This window comes from Silurus meridionalis, chromosome 17, assembly GCF_014805685.1.
Source record: "Silurus meridionalis isolate SWU-2019-XX chromosome 17, ASM1480568v1, whole genome shotgun sequence".
Taxonomy (NCBI): Eukaryota; Metazoa; Chordata; class Actinopteri; order Siluriformes; family Siluridae; genus Silurus; species Silurus meridionalis.
In genome coordinates this window covers 5768830-5793347 of record NC_060900.1, presented here as the reverse complement: position 1 = coordinate 5793347, position 24518 = coordinate 5768830, and the positions used below count along the sequence as shown (strand labels likewise).

The 24518-nt window shown below is 35.0% G+C and overlaps 2 protein-coding genes across 2 annotated transcripts; both read right to left on the bottom strand.

Moving 5' to 3' along the window:
• Positions 1–1117: 1117 nt before the first annotated feature.
• csf1b (colony stimulating factor 1b (macrophage)) lies at positions 1118–10159 on the bottom strand. The gene is made up of 8 exons (XM_046870570.1): positions 9911–10159; positions 7144–7257; positions 6660–6722; positions 5122–5292; positions 2534–2726; positions 2164–2300; positions 2021–2064; positions 1118–1620 (listed from the first exon to the last, which is right to left on the bottom strand). The coding sequence occupies exons 1-8, from the start codon at positions 9983–9985 to the stop codon at positions 1557–1559; spliced, it is 861 nt and encodes a 286-aa protein (XP_046726526.1). The 5' UTR covers positions 9986–10159; the 3' UTR covers positions 1118–1556.
• Positions 10160–15762: 5603 nt separating this feature from the next.
• Positions 15763–23703, bottom strand: ren (renin). Its single transcript, XM_046870415.1, has 9 exons — positions 23439–23703; positions 21961–22114; positions 21026–21149; positions 20787–20905; positions 20027–20223; positions 19668–19790; positions 18051–18195; positions 16741–16839; positions 15763–16121 (listed from the first exon to the last, which is right to left on the bottom strand). Exons 1-9 carry the CDS (start codon positions 23492–23494, stop codon positions 15960–15962), a joined length of 1179 nt encoding a protein of 392 aa, XP_046726371.1. The 5' UTR covers positions 23495–23703; the 3' UTR covers positions 15763–15959.
• Between the last annotated feature and the right edge of the window lie 815 nt (positions 23704–24518).

Genomic DNA, 24518 nt, shown 5'->3' with positions numbered 1-24518 from the left:
TCTCAGAATGGTCGAAGATTTTACTATGCTTTCTGTTCCTTGTGTGTATATGTGAATTGACTTGGTTTCTTTTAATATATAGGAGCTTGTGGTAGACTTGCAAATGTGATTTAGTTTCAGATTGACTAACAATCATGCAGCCAAAGGGGAAAACATGGGCTTTTCTATGAAATCCAGCAAAGAGTTGTGAGTTCACATGTATAGGTGTATTTTTAACCAATTATTATTGTTCGGGCCAAAATAAATACAGTGGTGGGTGATGCCTTTCACACTTAGATCCGTACTGCAGCCACAGCTGAAGCATCAATATTAAGCTCATATCGCCGGGTTTTCTGTGCATTTTTGTGTATTTTATTCTGTGCATTATGGTTTCCCCTGGGATTTAAAATTGATGTGATGGCTGAAATATAGTTGGATAGAAAGTCTAACCAAAACAGACACTCCTTAAAGTGTACCTGAGAGCGACTCTATGAAATGAAGAGAAAATACTATTGGGGAAATTGAGTACACATTCATAGACTCAAATATATTTAAAAACTCTAGTTTAGGCCAGCAGAGAAGGCCTTGTTGGCTCTATTTCCTATTCAGTAAGGTGTTTCCTATTTTCTCTTTTTTCCCCCCTCATCCTAGATTTAGCCAAATGGAGCACTTGAGTAATCTATGAAAATATCATTTTAAGATAAACCGTTATGATTGTATATAAAATGTATAAAAGATTTTTATATTACCATATTCATATTAGAATACATTTAAAACTAAAGCAACACAAGATTTATAAATGATACATTATTCACATTCATCGTATTAATATTCCTGAGAAACAAAGAATTCACGATGAGTGTTTTTTTTCTTTTCTTTTCAGTTGTGTGTTGAACATACAGAGTTGAAATGTTGTCCCGTAAACCGAAACAGGATTTAGGGGTCATCTGAGTGACATTTTTCTTGTCTTCCTCTTCACTATCTATTTTACTGTGATTCAAAATGAAACAAAGTGTAAGCCTTGCCAAATGGAAGTTTAGCGTCTTCTGTCTTGCACTTTCTTTTTATGTCAGCAGCTTTTCAAGCGTTTCTGATAACCTTTAGGCTGCTTATCAAATGGCTATGAAAGGACATTGTCTCTAAGAAGAATATTTATTTTTGGAGGGAAAAGAATTGGAAAGAAAAATTGGTGTGACAGCAGGCTTATTTTTATGTCTTCCTTTTTTTTCCCTCAATAAAATTTCCTTTGAATGTCAGATACAGAACTTCAAAAATAGTGAAAATAGTCTGTGTGTAGTATATTGTATGCATGTAGCAGCAATAAATATCATTATTTGAGAAGTTTGTAATAGAACATCTATCATATGTAACATTGTAAAGTGGGTTGAATGTTATTTTCATAAATACATTTGCAATATATTGTGAATATTTACATGTTTGCAATGATTTTGGATTGTGCAAAGAAATACACTTTCGTTTTTACTGTCTACTTTAGGCTGAGAAAAACAGCAGCGTGGGGGTTTTCTGTGGGGTTTTTTGGTGAAATTGGTCATTTACGAGGTAAAATTTTGGAAGTTTCAGATTATCAGGTCCATTCGATTAAAAGATGTTGAACGGAAGCCCATGTTACTGACAGTGGACCTAGAGAAGAAGAAAAAGGAGAAAGAGAGGTATTCAGATCAGAGCCTGCTGTTCATACTGTTTTATACATTTCTACCACTTAGCCATTGGAAGAGTACCGTAGGGTTAGATTATATTCAATGTAAATTGCTTTTTACAGCAATTTATGTCTTTGATGTATTTATTATAATGTAATAAATATAAAATATAGCTTATTATATCACAGACAAATTGGAAGGTTGAAAGTCCCCCATGGTGGAAAACTCTGACCCTTACACTGGAGGTGTTATTTTATTTTAATAAACACTTCAATATTAACCATGGATTATGTCGAGCACCTTCTATTCTCCTCCAAGCACATTAGAAAGCCTACAGTGTAAAGCCCATCGCATTACAATAAAATTCAAGTAAAAAAATTCACCATGTGTCAAAATCTGTGTCTCGTCTTCGACGTTGGCGAAATCTCTGTTGGGACAGAAAAAAATGTAAAGCCACAGCATTGGATAATATATAAACAATATAGAAATATATATAAAACATATTTTATACTCCAGGAAGACCTACCTTTCTGTGCATGAGGCAAAAGACAGCGATAAGCAGGAAGAGTCCTGCAATCACTGCTAACATGATGAAGCCCAGTTTATAGAAACTCAAATCAGACAAGTCCTGCTCGTTCTTCCCCAGCATCACTATTGTGGCCTCTGAATAAAAAGACACAGCACTTTAATCACTCTGTTTTTCAGCCCATGTGGTGCACCCATTTGAATAATTTCTCAGCTGTCACTATAGAAATCATAGCACTATTAGGAGCACATGTGATTTGCTTTGCTTCTGGTCCTGCTTTCCCAGCCGGGTGTCTCAGACCACCATCTAACCAATCACAAGACTCCAATGCCATCGTTATGAAATGAAACATACAGTGTCTAGTGTGTACCTGTGCTTTGTGTGCTAGGTGGCTGAGTAATGACAGCAGTTGTGTAGTTGCTGTATTCAGTTGCACAACTCCAGTCCAAGGATGTGTGTACTTGTGTGATGAGCTGTAGGTAGATATCCAGCACCTCCTTGGCTCTCTGTAAGGCTTGAATAGGCGAATCTTTAAACTGCTTCAGAAACATTACGGGGTCCTCCTGGAGAAAAAGCAATGCTTTAAAAAAAATGTCAGGGTTTGACAGTAAAAACAGAGGTCGTTATCATGCTGCGCCTGAAGTTTATATGTTTTTAAAATTTTTGCGAATGCTATAAGATCCTGTCTTCCTCACAGCAATGATCTCATCATTCACCAACAACATTTTGCTCTGAATAAGGGCATCTGCCAGATGTCATAATATAAATGTAAGATAAATATCAGGACTGGATTCTGTATCCATTACTAATTGCTTTGGCCAAAGTAGTTTCCTAAAAAGTGTTAAAGCTACAGTGTGATGCAACAGCACCTTGATGATGCAACTATTTCTTTATTTCTTCTATTTATTACTTACTCAGACACTTAAGATGGCGAATGAGGGATATTGAATTATGTGTTCAACCAGATCGGACCTGTTACGTGCATTTTACATTAAAAAAATATAACGTTTCTCAACCAAATGCCTTTTGACTGAGTGTTCGTTCTTTTGATTTGCAATTGAAAATCAAAAAGTGAATTACGACTCCTTCATTCCCTTTTTTTGATTCAATAATCTGATTTTCTTCTTTTTTACTGAACACAGTAAAAAGGACAACGATTGATTTACAATCTTCTCTATTTGTTTAATCACGGAAAGTGTAGTTATCAGCAGTGTGCTAGTAATCCGAACCTAGAAGTAAAGGTGAATTTCCTACCCCTGTGGGATAGCAGTACCTCAGTGGTTAAGATGTTGTGAGTTCAAATCCTACCACCACTAAGCTGCCACTGCTGGGCCCTTGAGCAAGGACCTTAACCCCTCAACTGCTCAATGAATGTATACGGTAATCGTCGCCCTGCATAACGACACCTGCCAAATGACGTAAATGTAAATTTCATTGGAGGTCCATCCGCTTTATATGAATATCAATACAAACTAGTGCAGCATACTCAGCGATTACAGACTAGTTTCGGGCAGGCAGGGCGAAGCAAAGTTTTTCTACCAGTGTTCAAAGACCTTGTGGACAGAATGTGGTGCATGTAGTGATCCATATGAACCCAGAGAGAAGGCAGAATTTGTTATTATGTGCTAAAGGTTGATCAGTTATTTTCGGTTTTGCTTGAACAAAGCCCCAGTAAATAAATGTTAAAAACTAAGAATTCTGAAAACTATAAATGAAGCATATTTTAAATATTTCGAGGAAACATAAACGGACCTTACATACATTCTTGATTTTAACAGGATGACATTGCGCATGATCAGTTATCAGTTTATTCACATAAACCCACTTTATTCAGGGTTTTAAAAATACATAAAACAAAACACACTCTGTTAAAGTAACTTAATTCAAACACATAAAATGTAATGCTTTTTTTGGTATACAAAAAGATAATGACTATTACTAATTCATCCCATAAGCAGGAATGTACAGTACTAAGTTACCTCACCATTACGTTATTTACTACTAAATAAACTACTATTTTTTGAGGAAACAAAAAACATTGAGCGCTTTAGAGCTTTTACCTGAAAGCTGGATTAGCTAATGAATTTATGGTCTATGATATTTGTTCACACTGTGTATATTAATGCTTGATGTTTTAAACAAAGATGCACAAATTGGGGACTGTATTGTTTCAGCACTGTTTCTTTTTTTAAACAGTGACTTCATTACAGCTGAAATAAAAACAAAAAAATTTTTTTGGATTTGTGTAGATAAAGCAACTTACAACTGTGTTAAGAAGTCGAGAACGATGCAAGTGCAGGAAAACATTACTTTGGCATCCATCAGGTTGAACAAAAACATCAGTCTCATCTCTCCACACAAACTACTCATTTCCCCAAGGTGTTGAATACCAACATGTTTTCTTTCCTTGACTTTAAAATTGGCCCTCGAAAAGGTCATTTTCTGCATAACTATGTCAGAATTGTTGACATTTTGTTGCTCATGAGACAATTGTGGTTCGGGGAACAGTAAACATGAGATGAAATTTAGATTACACTGTGTCTCCTTGAGGTCATTTTGTTGTTTCTAGTGAACCCATTTAAATGTGTAGTCTTTGTAGGTGCTGAAAGCGAGCTAAAGTGGTTCAGGGATGGTTCTGTGGACCCTATTTTTCTCAGCCAAACACATTTTGAGTTTTAAATAAATGTTATATTGTGTTATAAGAATATATTGTTACAGCAACTATTAGATGAATAATGTCTTCTCATAATTTATTAAATAGTTATAGAGTACATTTGACCTTTTTAAACAAATGAAGTGCAGAGCATGGAACTAGCATTTAGTTTACCTTGAAATAGTATTTAATAACCATTACATAGATTTTGTTTATTCGTGATAATGAAAGCTAAAATTTTTCATAAGGGTCTGCAAACTTTTGCACCCATTGTTGTGTATATGCACAGAAATTCACAAACAAACCTCTAGTTCTTCGTTAACAGGTGGCACACAGTGCTGTGAGTAGATGTTGTGGATGAGGGTCTGTAAAGAACGGACTGACAGAGCACTCTCTGAGTCTTGAGAGTATATGAAGTGGACACTCAGCAAGTCCAGAACATGTGGCAAAGCTGCCTTCACGTAACAGACTGAGCTCTGAAAGACAGACAGAAAGGCAAGTTGTAAGAACTCTTAGTAAACAGTAATGCAATCCTGGGTAAAAAAAAAAAGGCCTAAAATAGCAAAATATGATGCTTGTGATAGTATTTTTTTGCTAATTACTGGTCAGGAATTTTCCTTAAAAGTAACTTTGTTTGCATTAGCATATTGATTTCTTTAAGCTTTGTGAGGGAACTTGTGTAACTTGTTGAAAAAGGTAAACCCATTGTGAAAAAGTTCACACCGAACATTTTAATCATGTTCATGAATGTTATGTTTGTGTTAAAAAAAAAAAAACCATAGAAGTGAATTTCCCGTTTGATGAATTAGTTTCCTGTTTTGGATAATCACTTGACAGCAGAAAAAGTAAACCAGCAAAAAAAAAAAGAAGAAAGAAAAATGTGCTTTAAACTTGTCACATGTACTTTACAGCACAGTGAAATTCTTTGCATATCCCAGTAATGTAAGGGTCAGCCATCTTTCAGCACCCCTGGAGCACTGAGGTTTAAGGGCCTTGCTCAGGGGCCCCAAACATGGCAGCTTGGCAATACCAGATCTTGAACCCCCAACCTTCCAATCAGTAACCCATTGCTTTGACTACTGAGCTACCACCTCCCCCTTAAAGGTGGCACAGGAGGGTCTCAGGAGCACATTTATTTAATTCTTGCTCATTTCCTGACCAATGGTTTGCTGATAAGGCAATTAAAGGCTTGACATTTCTGCAGTTTGCACTAGTTTTTGTGCAGAAATTAAACTCATTGAATAGAATTAACCCAACACTCCTGAATAGATCTGATCTTGAAAATGGCCTACGCTACCCTCTGCATTGCATGGCAGCAAAACGTACTCGGAGGATAGTGCTACAGTATGTACCCCACGGACCATTTATGCACTCATTATCCCTATGATTGGCTGAGGCCAAAAGTAAAATTGATGTCATTGCCACCAACCAAAGAGTTTGGCCAATTTTCCTTCTGGGCTTCCAGCTATAGATGGATGTTTTTTCCTTTATTAGCTGCCAGATGTCAATAACGAAACAGTGGTTTCACACAGGAGTATCACAAGAGCACTATTTAATCCCAATACCAGTTTGTATGTGGCTAAAGATTGAAACAATTAAATTTTCACTTCACTTGAACTTGGAACTATTGAACATCTTCAGGAATTTTTTTAATTGTCCATGCTGACTGCACCCCAGGTCTTTTTACCTCACCCACATCAAAACCTTACTTTCCTACCATGTTTGTAGCCGAATGAATCCCCACAAGCACACTCAAAAATTTAGTGGAACATCTATAATAATTCTATATCTGTATAATTCTTTTTCCAATACCGAAATCATTTTTAAATGTGTAAAGGCTTACCAGATGTTTCTTCTCAATGAACATATAGGATATTGAACATCCATTCCGGAACTGGTTACTGATCTGAGGAACAGTATCATTATTAGCTGGCATCTTAGCATTTTCACATTGCTTGCTATTACACATAATAAAGACTACATTTCTTTAAATATGACAGATTTTTTGATTATCTTTGATAAAGTACAGAGTGATGTAAGTACACACAAGTGTTACTGAAAATCTGATTAACTTTTCAATGTATTTTCAATGGCATTATGTTTTAAACTGTATTCGGTAGGGTTCCTCTAATAAAATCAATCAAAAAAAGGTACATTTTGTTTTTCTCCCAGTGTATATAGAATTTGACCTACGTTAGTCGAAAGAGTAGGTTTGCATCAGTGCACTGATGTGCATTAATAAGAATATATCATAATATGTATACAATATGCATAATATCATTGTTGCATACTGTGATGAATACAAATAAAAAAAAAAGTCAGCTTACTAGATGATTTATCTGGAGCAGGTGATCTTTGGTTATGGAGTGCCTGCATGGTCCAGGGCTGTCCATCATAGACAGAGGAATATACAGGAGCACAAGAACACACACACTCTTCACCTTCAACAAAAAGGAAAACATGATCACTCATTAAAATCAATAAAAAATTTACCTCACAGTACTACAAGCCTTAGATTCAAGAAAGCGATACTTCATATTGATCTCCTGGTTTGCAAAGTGGAAAATGTTACATTTACATTTATTCATGGGGCAGTTTTATTCAGATATACTGACAACTCTGCTGAAAAATGCAGCTGGTCAGACTACATACCAGCTTTCAAAACACAAACCAAGCTGGTCAAGCTGGTTCACCATCTTTGCCTACTGGTAACCACTATGAAATGCTACATCATGAAAATTGTATTTTTAAGTGCATAACAATAGCAAGCCAAAGGTAAAATCTTTATTATAAGGAGAGCTGGAAAAATACATTGGATATAAAAAAGTCTACACACCCTGTTAAAATTGCAGGTTTTTATAATGTAAACAACAAAACCTATACTTTTTTTCTTCGATATTTCATGTGCTATAGCAACCAACAGAATTCAAGTGAAAACATTTTATAAAAAAATAAATAGCATTCACAATGCTATTTAATACTTTAATACTTTAGTTTGTATTGTAGCACTCAGCCTTTTTGAATAAGTGTTTAGCAACTTGGCACATCTTAATTTGCAAATTGTATTTCACTCCTACTTACAAAAAACTTAATATAAAGTCATTCCACAGGTTTTTACATCTGAGATCGGACCGTTCCAAAACGTTTATCTTCTCCTTATGAAGCCATTTCTTTGTTGACTTGGATTTGTGCTTTGTGCTTTTTTTTGGGTAATGTTTAAAATGTAACAGAGGCCAGAAGGTGATGACATTTGGAGCAATAATCCTTTTAATCTTGAATTGACCCACAGTCCCAGCTAAAAAGAAGGAGTTCCTTAGCATGATGCTTCCACCACCATGCTTCAACATGCTTGTGATCAGCTGTCTTGTCTTTATTTAACTTTTAAAAGTATATTAAAAAAGTTCTAACTTGGTCTATCCATCCATCCATCCATCCATCCATTTATCCACCTGTCTTTCTGTCTGTCTGTCTGTCTGCCTGTCTGTCTGTCTGTCTGTCTGTCTGTCTGTCTGTCTGTCTGTCTATCTATCTATCTATCTATCTATCTATCTATCTATCTATCTATCTATCTATCTATCTAATTTTGGAGGAATGTCCTTTTTCTGGTAATGCACTGTGGTGCCCCATTTCTTTTGCACTTGGACAATGGCCTTCACAGTGTTCCAAAGTACATTAACTGTTTTGAAAATTTTGTTGTAACTCTCTCCTGATAAATAATAGTTTTCAATATTGAGAATCTGCTTTTTAAACTCTTTGATGTAAAAAAAATCAAACAGAAACTATTAGATTTAGATTTAAAGAGAATTAGATTTATGCTGAAATTATTGAAAAATTTCCATGAGGTGCATCAAAACATACAATGAGAAAAGTAAAAGCACTCAGAAACTAAAACCTGAAATTTTTAAAAAAAAGTAACATAATTTTAATTTATGAATACTCTGCCAAATTTCTCATTTACGCTCTACTATCGTGTTTTCTATGGCTCAGACCTGTCAGAAACATCTGATCTTTATTACTCCACTGATGACAGGTAGATGATAATAGGTTTCAATGTGACTAGTTTATTCTGAGCACACACTGTAAAGGGTTGCAGTCATTATTAAACCTGTTTTTCAAAAAACATGATTTTTTTTGTCTTTAATCCTAAAAATCTTTTTATATCTGTTGTACCTAACTAGTCTTTAAATATGGTTCACCAAACTGACTAGTTTTGTTTGGATCTGGTAACTTGTCTAATTAGATTTTTTTTTTTTAGCAAGACATTGTGTTACAGCAATACAATACAAAATCTGTTCCTAAAGACATAAAAGCTCACAAAGCATTTACCTCAGCTGCCAGGAAACAAGTATAAGCTGTAGAAAGGACAGAGCATGTGGTTTGATATCATCAATTATTCACACAATTATTGCACTATTTTTCTAAGACCCAAGGAAAAATGTTTTGTTATTAATATACAGAAGACAGAGATTACAATTCCTCTTATTTTATTAAAGTATGACCGGTCACATGTTTAGTAGTTGCAATTAATTTTGTGGAATGACAGCAAAACTATGTTGCTCCTTTTACTTACATTATACATGATATAAACAAGGGAATATAGTCATTCAAATAGTCCCTCACCTGCCTCTCCTTTTAGTTTCTATTGCAGTTAATGAGATAACAACTGGGTTACATACACTCCATCCTCTTTCCTCTTTACTTACAGCTTTACTTCTGGCCATTCCAAAGTGCTATGTCTTGAAGCTTCTTCCAAAAATGTTAAATGAACATCCTAAATAGAAATGCAACTTTTTCCGAATGAGTTCTTTCTATTGATGTGATAATGTATACATTTATTATTATAAAATAAATGTTCCCTTTCTTTTTAGACCTTCCAGTCAATCCAAATCAAGCATTCAGCAGAGCTATTGAATAAACCAGTCGAAAGAAAATTTGTTGATTTTCCCCAGGTTTAAGAGGAATCACTGAGTTACTCACTTCTCATGCCTTGTTTTATTGTGTTCATTCATAAAAGCATGGCACATCTGGTAGAGTATCAGTTTAACTCATCAGCAAATCCAGATCTTTTTCCATTCAGATGCTCTTCATGCATACCTGGGTTTGGTGGAGAATGTGGGCAGAGATGGAAATGGTCATCTGGCTCATGGATCCAGCAGGTAAAAGTTCCATTCTTCACTTAGCTGCATTGGAGCACATTGAAAGCCTGTTGATTCTCAAGTCAAAGAAAAGATAGTTTTTCAGTTTTTGGTGCTCAGAGCAATCGGTTGTTAAAGTTTTGTTCCATATAAGAGGAAAGCAGAGTTACAATCCACAAATGCAAGACCACAAGGTCTGTAACTTCTACATGCCTTGTTTTGGGGGTTTTACCCTCCCACTGTTCTCTCTTTCTCTTTCTCTCTATCTCTCTCTCTCTCTCTCTCTCTCTCTCTCTCTCTCTCTCTCTCTCTCTCTCTCTCTTTCTCTTTCTCTATCTCTCTCTCTCTCTCTCTCTCTCTCTCTCTCTCTCTCTCTCTCTTTCTCTCTCTATCTCTCTCTTTCTCTCTTTCTCTAGTGTAGATGTTGTTAAGGAATGCTTATTATTAATTTGTTGACTTTATTATATGAACTATGCCAGGAAACTTATTATACTAGTTAAAGAATATAAATAATTACATGATAGTAAACTTATAAAAAGGATTCACTGCACATAAATTAAGCTGCATAAAAACAAACAAACAAATAGAAACCTTTCCTTTTTCCGTTATCGAAATATCGTTATTTAGCAACAAAACACGCTCCTTTGGAACAATGACACTTTTTCAAAAAACTGCTATACAAATAAAACTTAATAAAAAATTTAATTTAAATTGAAAATTACTTATATAATGAAATCGGGAACGCCATATTCAGGATTCATGGAATGAGTCTCTGGGGCTCGGTGCTTTGTAATGGTCAGAGGTTAAGTTGTACCTTTAATTGTTCTATCAGGAAAGTGCTCCAGAAAGCACTTTTTTGCTGGTGTAATGCCCTGAAGTTGATTATTTTTTGTCGATGTTGTGGAATGTTTGAACGATATCTCAGCTCCTGTTATCAATTACATCACAGCAACTCCAATAATCGTCATATCACTTACTGCATTTATGTTACGGTTTAGATTATATGCAGCATCCAAGATATATGTCTGTGTATGAGTTGAGTTTTAGAGTAAGCGCATTGATATAGTTGAATTGCAGTAACTACTGTCAAAGCTGCTGCTTTAGAAATGAATGAACACCTTTAGCACTGTATTATAAACAAACAACACAGGAACAAATGATTTTCTGCCATCATGATATTTTTTTATTAGATTTTAAATGTTTATTCACACAATTTTGCATCGTCCTGTATTTTTCTTTATGACAATGAGCAGGTTTTCGTGGTTCTTTTCATTTCCAGGAAGATAAAATGCTAAATCTGCCATACTAATATACTTCTGTCCCTTACATATACAATTATAAATATAACCAGACCTCATTTCTGGTGCCATTTCCTGTAAACGCAGTAGTAATTTTTTTTTTTCTTTCAAAGATGCAAGTATCTATTTTGACCTTTTATAATGTTTGTGCCAAAGTACAACCAAGCGGACAATGGAAGGATGTGTTGAAACATCTGCTGATGCATGCAACTGCTCACCAACTGCACATTCCAGTGGATTTTCCCAACCAAACAGAACGACCGCATTCATGATACATATCTGTATTTATGGCTTTGCTGAGTTTCTTTCTGAAACCAAAGGAACAGCAAGGACATACACAGTGCAAAAATTGGCATGTTTTACCAGCTGGGAATGAACTTGACTATTGATGGATTTGGTTTCGGTTTTCATTTGTGATTATGTGAGTACTGCCTGAAAGAGATGTCTTTCCTGTCATTGTTCATGATGAGAAGACCTTTAGCATTTGTTTTTTTGTATTTCATTCCGCAAGAGCAGAACACTATATGGGGAGAAGTATTGGGACACCTGACTTTTCCAGCCATATGTGGGTCTTTCCCAAACTGTTACCACACAGTTGGGGTTACATAATTGGATATGATGTAGTTGTATGTAGCATTAAATCTTCCTTTCACTTAAACTAGATGACCCAAACTTGTTCCAGTGTGACAATGCTTTTGTTCACAAAGAAAGATCCATTAAGTTATAATGTATTTGACATGGGTTGTAGAAGATCTTGAATGGCCTACTATAGATCTCTGATCTCAAACCTATTTAACATCTTTGGGATGAACTGAAACACTGACTGATTCTTGAGAATTTTGTGTATGTGCTTTGCTACTACCTGTGTATTATTTTGCTGTTTTCTCATATTTTACTTCACAAAAAACATGTAATTACATCATCTGTTAGAAAGCAATAACAATGGAGACTCCTTCAATAAAGAGTTTCACAGAAAGCTTAACACAGCTGAATCACAAATCCAGTCAGTTCATCTCTTTATTAATACTGATAAATCACATTGAGATATAACAGTCATTTCAATGAACTGATTCACTATTTTTAGAGGAATAAAGCATACATGCAAATGAAATCAAAGAGATGAAACAATGCTATAATAAATAAGAATAGAATTTAAAAGCAATGCCATAAATCCTGTGCTAGGGTGAGGGATTATAATTGTACTTGGCACCCTTTAAAGTGCAAACTAGCAAAAAGTCATTCATGAGAGAAGATAATGAAGATGTTCAAAAGTATATCGAAGGTAGCTGCTAATGAAAGTCTTTATTCAGATGATTGGATGCTTCATAAGTGGCCTAGGTTTTATTTTATAATAGTTTGAAAATAATAGTCTGAGAACCAGAATTCATTTTAAACATTCTACTTATTATGCTGTGGTTGGATCTGATAAACTTAACAAATACACATTAAGTAAAATTAGGGTTTGTGTAAGTAAGTGATTAATTAAGATTGTTCATTTGGAAAAAATCATTTAAACATGTTTTAAATGGTCTTAGATAGAACCTCTGGCAGAAACACACAAATATATAGAACTGTATGTGCAATTTTAGATGCTGCCAGTCAAAATGTTTTTGGATGCAGCCGCCCAGACGCTGTCTTTGCAGAACTTAATGTGGCAGGAACAAGAAAATGCTGACAGGAAAGTGATGAAAAGACTTTATCTAATTTATTAACAGACTTATTACATTTCGAGACTTTCTTTCTCTGAGCGTTGTGATGGAAACACAGAGGAAGAAAGAAGATGCTTTATTGGCTCTGTTTTAGCCAGAATCTTGTTTATTAAACATTCTTAACTTGGCATTGGGTTTTAATCTGTATTTAACCTACAGAGTTTACATTTAATCATTCATCAGACAAGTCCAAATTTAATTTCAGGTTAAAATCCAACCCTCTAATTAGGTAGCTTATGTGACTCGTCCACCATACATGTCCCTGTGATGATAACATGTTAGACGAAGTGAATTAATATAAGCATTTGATTTGCATCTTAATTAGAATACAATCTGAGCTATGTAATACAAGTCTTTCTGAAAAATCATATTTGAGAATGATCAGTTTTGTGGTATAAATGTAGTATATGAATAAGAGTAAAAATACTGATTATAACAGTGTAAAGATGAATATAAGAATGTATAAAGATCATGCTATGGGGCTTGTTTAATTTATGCAGTGTCCAAAATCATGTCATTTGTTTTTTGTTGTAAAATATTTACATTGAGGCCATCTTACCCAGAAAAAGTGTACAATATTGGTGTGGTATGGAATAGAATGTTGGGTTGTGGTGTGGTTTGGTATGGTGTGATAATATATTGTATGATGTGGTAATAGTATAGTGTGGTATGGCTTGATATGCTAGGGGCATGGTATGGTAGCGTGGAGTATAGTATATTCTGGTATTGTGTATTGATGTGGTGGTTTGACAATGCGGTATAGTATGATGTCATTTGGTAGAGTATAATATTGTGTGGTGTGGTGTGGTGTAGAGTATGATATTATGTGGTGTGGTGTGATGTACAGTATGATATGGTGTGCTGTGGTATGGTGTGATGTAGAGTTTGATATGGTGTGGTGTGGTGTGATGTAGAGTATGATATTATGTGGTGTGGTGTGATGTAGAGTATGATATGGTGTGCTGTGGTGTGGTGTAGAGTATGATATTTTGTGGTGTGGTGTGGTGTGATGTAGAGTATGATATGGTGTGGTGTGGTGTGATGTAGATAATGATATTGTGTGGTGTGGTGTGATGTAGAGTATGATATGGTGTGGTGGTGTGATGTAGAGTATGATATTGTGTGGTGTGGTGTGATGTAGAGTATGATATGGTGTGGTGTGGTGTGGTGTGGTGTAGAGTATGATATTATGTGGTGTGGTGTGATGTACAGTATGATATGGTGTGCTGTGGTATGGTGTGATGTAGAGTTTGATATGGTGTGGTGTGGTGTGATGTAGAGTATGATATTATGTGGTGTGGTGTGATGTAGAGTATGATATGGTGTGCTGTGGTGTGGTGTAGAGTATGATATTTTGTGGTGTGGTGTGGTGTGATGTAGAGTATGATATGGTGTGGTGTGGTGTGATGTAGATAATGATATTGTGTGGTGTGGTGTGATGTAGAGTATGATATGGTGTGGTGTGGTGTGATGTAGAGTATGATATTGTGTGGTGTGGTGTGATGTAGAGTATGATATGGTGTGGTGTGGTGTGGTGTGGTGTGGTGTGATGTAGAGTATGATATTATGTGGTGTGGTGTGATGTAGAGTATGATATGGTGTGGTGTGGTGTAGAGTATGATATTTTGTGGTGTGGTGTGGTGTGATGTAGAGTATGATATGGTGGTGTGGTGTGGTGTGATGTAGATAATGATATTGTGTGGTGTGGTGTGATGTAGAGTATGATATGGTGTGGTGTGGTGTGATGTAGAGTATGATATTGTGTGGTGTGGTGTGGTGTGAGTATGATATGGTGGTGTGGTGTGGTGTGGAGTATGATATGGTGTGGTGTGGTGTGGTGTGATGTAGAGTATGATTATGGTGTGGTGTGGTGTGGTGTGATGTAGAGTATGATTATGGTGTGGTGTGATGTAGAGTATGATATGGTGTGTGTGGTGTGATGTAGATAATGATATTGTGGTGTGGTGTGATGTAGAGTATGATATGGTGTGGTGTGGTGTGATGTAGAGTATGATATTGTGTGGTGTGGTGTGATGTAGAGTATGATATGGTGGTGTGGTGTGGAGTATGATATGGTGGTGTGGTGTAGAGTATGATATTGTGGTGTGGTGTAGAGTATGATATTTTGTGGTGTGGTGTGGTGTGATGTAGAGTATGATTATGGTGTGGTGTGGTGTGATGTAGAGTATGATATGGTGTGGTGTGGTGTGATGTATAGTATACTATAATGTGAAATTGTATTGTGTGTTTTGTAAGAGTATAGAATGGTGTGAGTATAGTTTGGTATTGCATGAAGTATGATATGGTGTGGTGTGGTATGTGTAATCTGGTAGAGTATATTAGTGAATGATGTGGTATGATGTGATATTGTAGCGTATCATATAGTGTGGTGTAGTATGTAGTGATAAGGTATATGGTGTAAGGAATGTAAGATATGGTGTGATACGGTGTGATCAGGCATACCATTATGACCACCTGCCTAATATTGTGTTGGTCCCCCTTTTACTGCCAAAACAGTCCTCACCCATCAAGCATTAACAGCATTTACTTCTTCAGCAATCAGACCATCATTGAGCCAGCCTTCGATCCCCACGTGTATCAATCAGCCTTGGCTGTCCATGACCCTGTTGCCGGTTCACCACTGTTTCTTTCTTGGACCATTTTTGATAGATACTGACCACTGCAGATTAGGAACATCCTACAAGAGCTGCAGTTTTGACAAAATATTTACTTGCTGCCTAATATATCCCACCCACTAACAAGTGCCATGATGAAGAGATAATCAGTATCATTCACTTCACCAGTCATAATGATGTAATGTCATAATGTTATACCTGGACGATGTATAGTGTGATGGTGTGATATAACATGATGTCAGGTAGGGTGTGATGTGATATGTTATGTGTGAAGGTGTAGTATTTTGTGATATGGTATAGTGTGTTGGTGTATTATAGTGTAATATGGTATAGTATAGTACTATCTGTGAGGCCCCTGTAGTGTGTTACACTGCTTGAGCAAAGCCAATGCGATTCTTTTTTCGGTCAAACACTGTGTAATATCGGGCAATGAACTTAGCCCCCAGTATCCATACAGGACCAGCAGGAGGTGGAAGGTCCAGGTCTCTAAATGTCACCGTGCAGATGTTCTCCCCAAACTGTGAATGCTGTAGATAAAAAAATAATTGGCAAGGATATGACAAGGGAAGATCATGGACACCTAAAATGATCAGCAGAACTATTCCACTATTCTGTGCCAGTGAGTAAATGTGGGTAAACAAATGGAATAATGGTGGAGTTAAAAAGCTGAGTACAGCTTCAGGTGAATATGCAGTCATTTGGTATGGTATGGTATGGTATGGTATGGTATGGTATGGTATGGTATGGTATGGTATGGAATTAAATGTAATGGTACAGTATTGTATATAATGGTATTGCATAACATGCCTGGTAAATTAAGCTTCAATTGTAACTTTCCACATAGAAAATATGATGTTCTTGTATACGTGATTTAAAGAATGTAGTTGCTGGCAAATTGCTTTGGTATAAGCAGAATACAATGTAATACACTTTAGGATGCGTAACATCATTATCTTGTTGATTATTTTCCACCAATTGTACACCACTTGATATTTCATCACTTACATACATAAGAGTGATAATACAGATAAAAGCAGTGTAATGCTATGGATAAGAATAAGAATGTAAAAAAACATGACGCTAAATATATTATACTGTTGTTTGATGCTTTTTTCTATAAAACTATTCACATTGAGACCATCTTACCCAGAGAACATAGTCTTCCTGTGTCAGAGAGTACTCCTGATCGCCAAGATGAAAGGTCACACTGGGTAAGGACATCACTAGATCACAGTTCACTGTATACTAAACAGAGTAAAAGTTACGGACAAGCTTTAGACAAAACCTGTTTTTGTAGAAACATATTTTTATCTGTTATTTTAACTCGAACATTTGTATGTAACAGAACCTTGTTCAAACTGCGCTAATACTTATATACTCATGAATCTCCTTTACTTGCATTGATACCCATTTAGACCACATATTAAGAGCTGCAATGAATAGATAACAAATGCAAATGTAATACTTGTAATCAACTTCAGAGCTATCTATTTAATTGGAATGAAATAAATAAATAAAGTATATATATATATATATATATATATATATATATATATATATATATATATATATATATATATATATATAGTACCAAAATAATTATCCTATAATTTTCTAGTAGCAAGTCATGTGACATAACTATTGGCAGTTGATGAATGATTAATTACGAGGACATACAAGAGTTTACAGAAATGTATATATATTCAGAATCAGTTTTTTTGTTTGGTTTCCTGACCAGCAGTTGACCATCACAGGCTTATGTAATCCATCTTTTCAAGAAATTCTAGGAAGGTTGGCACATTCTTCTGGGGAAACATAACCACAAAGTGTGGAGAACCCAATGCCCCTTAGAGATGTGTGGTTTTTGATGTTGTTTCTTGATTTCAAGTTGCTTCCAATTAGCGGTTTTACTGTAAATATCAATTGTCGAGCAAAAGCAGTCGTTTTTTTTGTTAGAAACCAGTGTGTTTATGCATAGATTGCATCTGTCCACATTAATAAATTTCATCCATTTTACTTCACCACCTTCATTGCTTTGTTCTAATCTTGATTTACAGCACATCCACCTAAGGACTTCTTTGAACACCGAAGGTTTCTTTGGGAGAGGAGCCCTTTAAGAACTGAGGGATAAAAACAAAATGACTAGAGCACAAATTACTAAGAGGGAATTCTTTTTCCAGAAAAAAGATATATTCGAACAGCTTTATCTGTTGCTGTTTGTTACTGTGCTACCAACTAAATGAACTACCCATGTAGTAAACACTGTAGCTAATTATTAAACAGCTATGACTGTAGATTGTTCAGATAAACAGACAGCACAAACTTCTGCATTGTTTCTGCTCCCAAGTTTGAATGTATTCTGCCCTTGTGCTCTAACTGGCTAACTGTATATCATAGTTTTACCAAGCAAATGTAAAGAGCAAGCTTGGACAGATTTACGTCGCGAACAAACTTACTCCTCCCTCTGCCAGCTCCACAGCACCAATCATCTTCATCAGAGCAGAGACAGAAGAGGCAGGGCCAGTGATGTAGGAGGAGCCTGTGTCAATCATAGTATTGCAGCCTTCTGTACAGAACAACGTTGCATCCCCAACAGATAGGCTGAAAGAAAAACAGGTACATTCTGTGTGATGAATTACAAATGCATTGTATGTGTGTAGATGGTCAATACAGTATGTTGTTCAGTTTCATATATTTGATATTAATTCTTACTGTTTAGACAAGTGGAAAATGGTCAGTTCTAATCCCATACAAATGTTTTTTACTTAATAATGTCGGTCTACTGTAAGTGCATTTTGTGCATGCGTTAGAAAGTGTAGTTGTAATTAAATTAATTTATAAAACATTATATGGGCAAAGGTTTTCTGGACACACCTGACCATAGGATTTTGTGTGCATTTTGAACATCCCATTTAAAATTTTATCTGCGATTATAATAACCTCAACATTTCTGGAAAGAGGTTCCACAAGATGTTGGAGTGCAGTTGTGGAGATTTGTGCTTATAAAACATTAAGTAAAGTCAGGCATTGATGTAGGGAGGTCTTGGTTGCTGTCAGCATTCCAATTCATTCCAAAGGTGTTTAATAAGGATTGGGTCGGATCTTTATAGCAGGCCACCTAAGATCTCCCACTCCAACCCATGAAAACCTTATCTTAATGGAGCTGGCTTTGTGCACAAGGGCACTGTCATGAAGAAACTGTTTTGGATCTCTGACTTCAAGTGAAGAAAAAATGTAATTCTTTTGCAACCAAAGACCTCCTATAAAATTGTATGCCATCAACATTATGGTAACAGTGTGGGGTAGAACCATGTATGGCTGGAAAAGTCATGTGTTCCAAAACCTTTGTGAATAGCATGTATAGTAATATCATAACTTTAATATTTATTCATAATTGTATGTATGAATGTAAGTTTATCATATATTTAACTACTTTGCTGTTGAGATATTTCAGTGCTGTTAATAAAATGTGTCTCAATATCTTATAGTCCTAGAATGAACAAACATACAGTATATTTATAGTTTCAAGGACTCGATATGGTGCTGAGCTGTTTTTGTATTAAAGCAGTTTATTGCATTCTTTTTGATTACTATTAATTTGCATTTTTTTTCTAGGATTCTTCTTAAGGCTCATATAATAATAATAATAATAATAATAATAATAATAATAATACATAATCATATAAACTAAAAGTGTAGTCGGTACTTCAACTTTTAAAACATGAGTATCTGTACTTCTACTTGAGTGAAGGATGTGTTTACTTTTGCTATCTCTGATCATTGGTGAAGTTATGAACTGTTTAATTATTTACACTTGAATGTTAAACTCTTTTGGACATTTCTTGTCATACAATTTACCCTGCTACATTTTAAACTGTGCTTGTTTCTGTTTTATTCCTTACTTCTACTGAATTTTTTTTTTATCTAAACCAAACTAAGTATAGGTATTTGGGTATTTAATTTGAAGTATATATTATATTTTATTTTATAGATCCATAGAAAATAGTACAGTCAGTACTTAGATCAGGTATAAAACATTATAAAACGTTGTTAATAATAATACCAGGACTGACCCTTTCATAATGATCTCCCACTTGCCCTCACCCTTGGTAGTGACATAATGGAAGGATCCTGTGTAGTAATTTGGATCTGTGCCACCCAACACCAATTCTCCTCCTGGGATGTGTTCTGGGTCTCTGATACAAACAGAAATATAATACTGTTAATAATAAAGGCTTACACAATGAGAAGATTAAACTTCCTACATTTTAGAAGTAATATATGTCAATATAGCTTCCTCAAGAGTTACAGAACAGGAGCCACAATGCTTGTATTTTGACTAAAGACTAAGATCCAGACTAATATCCAGATCCAGATATGTTCTTATTTTAGCAAAAAGATTTGGGACACCACCCTGCAGTGTACTGCTCACTTGCTGTAATACACGGAGAAAATGTCCTCCTTTAACACGCCCTGAGACATGATACGATCAAACACTGGTGTGATGCCGTCAATAGCTGCCTCCGGATATCCCATTCCCAGCACTCCATCAAACTTCGCAAAGATGAATGGAATGGCTGGGAGAGCTGTGGCCTCTGCAAACACTTGCACCACTGGGATACCACTCACCTGTAGATGGTCAAACACAGCAGATGATAAGAAAGGAATAAACACCATAAAGTTTAATGTTATTAGACATTGATAAATGAAAGGCATGTATGATGTGACCAATGCAATGCTTAGTTATTGTTACAACCTAAAAGGTAATTATTGTCATATAACAACATTTTTATTCCATCTAAAGCATAGCCATTTGATTATAAAGAATGGCATTTCATTCCTTATATCTATATATAATTACATTTGATGTTGTGCAGTGGCCCTGAAACAAGTTATGCAATGGATATACAAAACCCTTCCTCTTGAAGACTCTCTGGAATATTTTAATTTATAGATTCATCACTAAAACTGGAGACTCCTTACATAAATATTACATAAACATCTTCCAGAAAAGTTTATAATATCATTAATTATATTCTTTCTCTTAAATAATCTTTTTTACTCTTTTGTTTATTATTAAGCATAGGATGTGTAAGCCACACAATTAAATAAAAATATATATTTTTCAATAATTGGATTTAAATGTTGAATTATGTTAATATTTAATAATAATGTCGCCTTTTCATACTTACTACAACTACATCCTCGCTCAAAAATCCACGGACGTTTCCGCAAGCATACTGAATGGAGAATCCGGATCCATTTTGAATATGTGTGTGGGATTTGGATCCATCGTATCTGTTATGAGTAACTGTTGAAAAAAAGAAGTAAAAAGGAAATTTAAAGACAGACCAAATTTTAATTGGAAACTACAGTAGGTCAGTGAGTGAGTGAGTGAATGAGTGAGTGTGTGTGTGTGGTAATCACTCACAGCATGCTGTGTATAGTGGAGAACAGCTCTGTGAGGGCACCCACAGATTTGCAGAGCCGGTATCAAACACAACATTGAAAACCTGTGCTGGGGTACCAATACTAATCTCTCCAAAGTACTGAGTCTGACAGAGAGAGAGAGAGAGAGAGAGAGAGAGAGAGAGAGAGAGAGAGAGAGAGAAAACTCACCAAATGTTAAACTTGAGAACTTAAAACTTGATCAGTTGAAACTGAAATTGAAATGGACTTAACTGGAATTTTTACTAGGATCACTTTCCCAGTTCTCTACAATATAATACTACCACCCCATGCTTTACTGTGGGGATGTTTTCTCAGGTTGATGTTGGATTTCTTACTTTCCCATGTTTCCATACACTCCGACAAGTTTCCAATATGGCATGTATTTTTTTTGTAAATAATGCCTATTTTTCTTAACACTTTTCCATGAAACCCAGCTTTGTGATGTTCTGGCTAAGGAGTATATTGTTTCACATCTTAGCTATGGCTCTTTCCAGCTCTTTCCAGTAATGAAATGTTTCTGAGTTTTATTTCAAAAACTTTTTCCCAGACTTGTCTTTATGATACAGTGATTGGTTCATTGCAAAGAGTTCAACTTTACCAAATGTGACAAATTATACAATGAGACCAATTGGTTTAGGAGGAATAAATCGTATGAAATGAAAAATTAGTTCTCAGGCAAAAATTACAATCTATTCTGAGTTTCCACCCATACTATAAAATATTTTGTCATTCATGTATTACTCTTGTTATTCATATATTCTTATTAATTTATCAATAAAATCCATTTCAGTTCCAGGTGGTAAGATTGCAAAAAGTTGAAAATTTCACAGAAATATTATAACTCATATTTGGGTTTTTTTGTTTTGTATTTAATCTTAGTTTAAAAATTACAAAAATGACAGTATTTGCTCTCACATCCAGATAGTTGGTTAAAGGTGTTGTGGCCGTGCCATTGTGAAGTGAAGGGCTGGAATCCAACTTTGGTGCAAGTATTGCCAACATTTCCTTTGGTGTGACCCCTGTCTCCTTAAGAGTCTCTCGAATGGAAGGCATTTTCCTCAGAGTGATCCTAACAGTGGTAATACACAAAAAAACACCATTACATTTACTTCCAATTTAACTAATGTCTAACTATATAACCATAATATCTCCTTACAGAAAACCTCACCATGTAAGTATGCATTTGTAAACAAATCTGCTTATATGGTGTATTGCTCTGTATCCAAGATGTTGATTTAGAGGCAAAGCAGTAACTTATATGTTTTCGAATCAGGACAGAGAGCTTTGTAGTTTCTAATTGACATCACAAACTTCATTTTTTAACGTATTTACTTCAAGAAATAAAAATAAAAAGAGAGATTGATGATGGAATGACTAGGTCTATACTGTAATTTATATAAGATCAGTGGAAACAGGGGGTAATTTGTTCTGCAGATATTTTTCAATCTTGAATGTAACTATAAATGAAGATGAAAATATGTATGACATGCAATTTATTAAATAAGTAAAAAAATTATTGATGCTTGCAAAATGCTGGGGTATAATAGAAATTGAGTGTTCTGTCTTTGGAAAAAAAAAAGAATTTTGTTCATTATTTTCTTATAAGAAATACCACACCACATTGTCCCATGATCACACTTCACATTACTTTCGTAAAGTATTATAATAGCATAAATCATGTTTATTGTGCATCATGCCACCTACACATAAGATATTTGGCTAACCGTGAAATATTGATATATGTTTCGAATTCAGTGTTAGTGTCCAGAATATCAGGTTTTTGCAAAATATTGCATTGGTGTTCATTGGCTGCTTATTAACTGTCATGAAATGTAATATATATTATTATATATAAATATATATTAAATTAGGTCATGTCTAAAGATAACAGTCTCAAGTTTTACTTTGAACAGAATATTTATACTTTTTTTATAAAACATTCTCTTAACAAACATTTTCAATATATTATAATGAAGGCTTTTTCTCTTTTTTTTTTTAAATCTGCTCAACAACCCTATAAATACATTTCAGCTCTTAAAACAATGCTTTTTTTAAACATCACATTCAACATCATTTACATCTTTTGCCAACTTTCAGTAATTAGTTTATCATTCATATTTTCTGCATTTAGAAGTCCTTCATTCACTTATTCCCTTATCCAGCAATTTAGAAACACAGTAACAGAAGAAATAGAAGAAATAAATGGCTAGTACTAATAGGTGATTGTCTATAAAAACTATAAAGTCTGAAAGCATGTTACAGCGATAGATAGATACAGCAATGAATAAAGTCTGACCTTTTTTGGAAAATTGATCACACAACATTCAGTCACGCCTCAAATAAGTTAAACATACACAATTGCTTTCTTTAAATAAAAAGTCGTAAGGACATACCTCCGTAAAGCATTCGCGGTCACTAACAGTGACAACAGAAGAGCCCACACTTTCATCACTACAGATTATCAGCAAATAAAACCAAACAGACAGCAATTAAAACCCAAGCAGATGATGTATGAGAACCTCTTAACTCTGCATTCCTATGATTTCTTCTCTAGTTTACAGACAAAAAAATTCAGAAACTCTGTTTCCTTGTCGGTTTAAATAGTAACTTCTTTCTACATCCCTTTGCTATTTATCTCAGGATCTGTATCTCACTCACTCTCTCTGCCATCCTGTTCGTCCCTGATTAAGTGCTCCCCTGATGAGTGACCTTTTTGCCCTTCAGAGGGATCGTGCAAAGTTCTGTAAAATAAAACATGGATAAGTTCAAACTAGAATTTCCTAAGTTGCACAACATTATTAAAAAAATGCTCACATTTGGTTTTAGTCAGTTGTGGGAAACTCAGTGTCTTTGAAAGCATTGCTTCTTAAAGAGTGTATGTGAGGAATTGCACTATTCATTTTTATAAAAGTGGCATTTATATACTAATATATTTATTCTTGAGACCTAAAAACCTATTTTGTTCAAAAAATTTAAAGAAATTGAAATTCATGACATGATTCAAATTCAAGAGCAGCCTGACTGCAAAACCTCTGAGAAGCTCAATTATATTTTTTTTTACACCTTATTCATCTATACGTCAAGTCAAACCTAATGTAAAACAAGTGCGCTGAAATTGCTCCAACAGTCTCCATTTCATCCGTTTCATCTTTGGCCTATATGTATTAGCAAATTTATGTCAAGCGTGTGCCATTTTGAATATTAAAAAAATCTAAACAAATATGTCATAAAATTGCAAATCAGTTCAATATCACTATCATGGTTGTGGCTGTGGAAAATTGTGCTTATTCAGCATCAAGGGTGTTAGCAAAATCAGATACTGATGTTGGTGAGAAGCAATGGGGACAATCTCCTGCTGGAAGTTCAAGTTCAGGAAAAAATTTAATGCTATTGCATTTAAAGACATCCTATACAATTGTAAGCTTCCAGCTTTGTGGTAAAAGTTTGGGGAAGAATTGCACATTTAGAAAAGG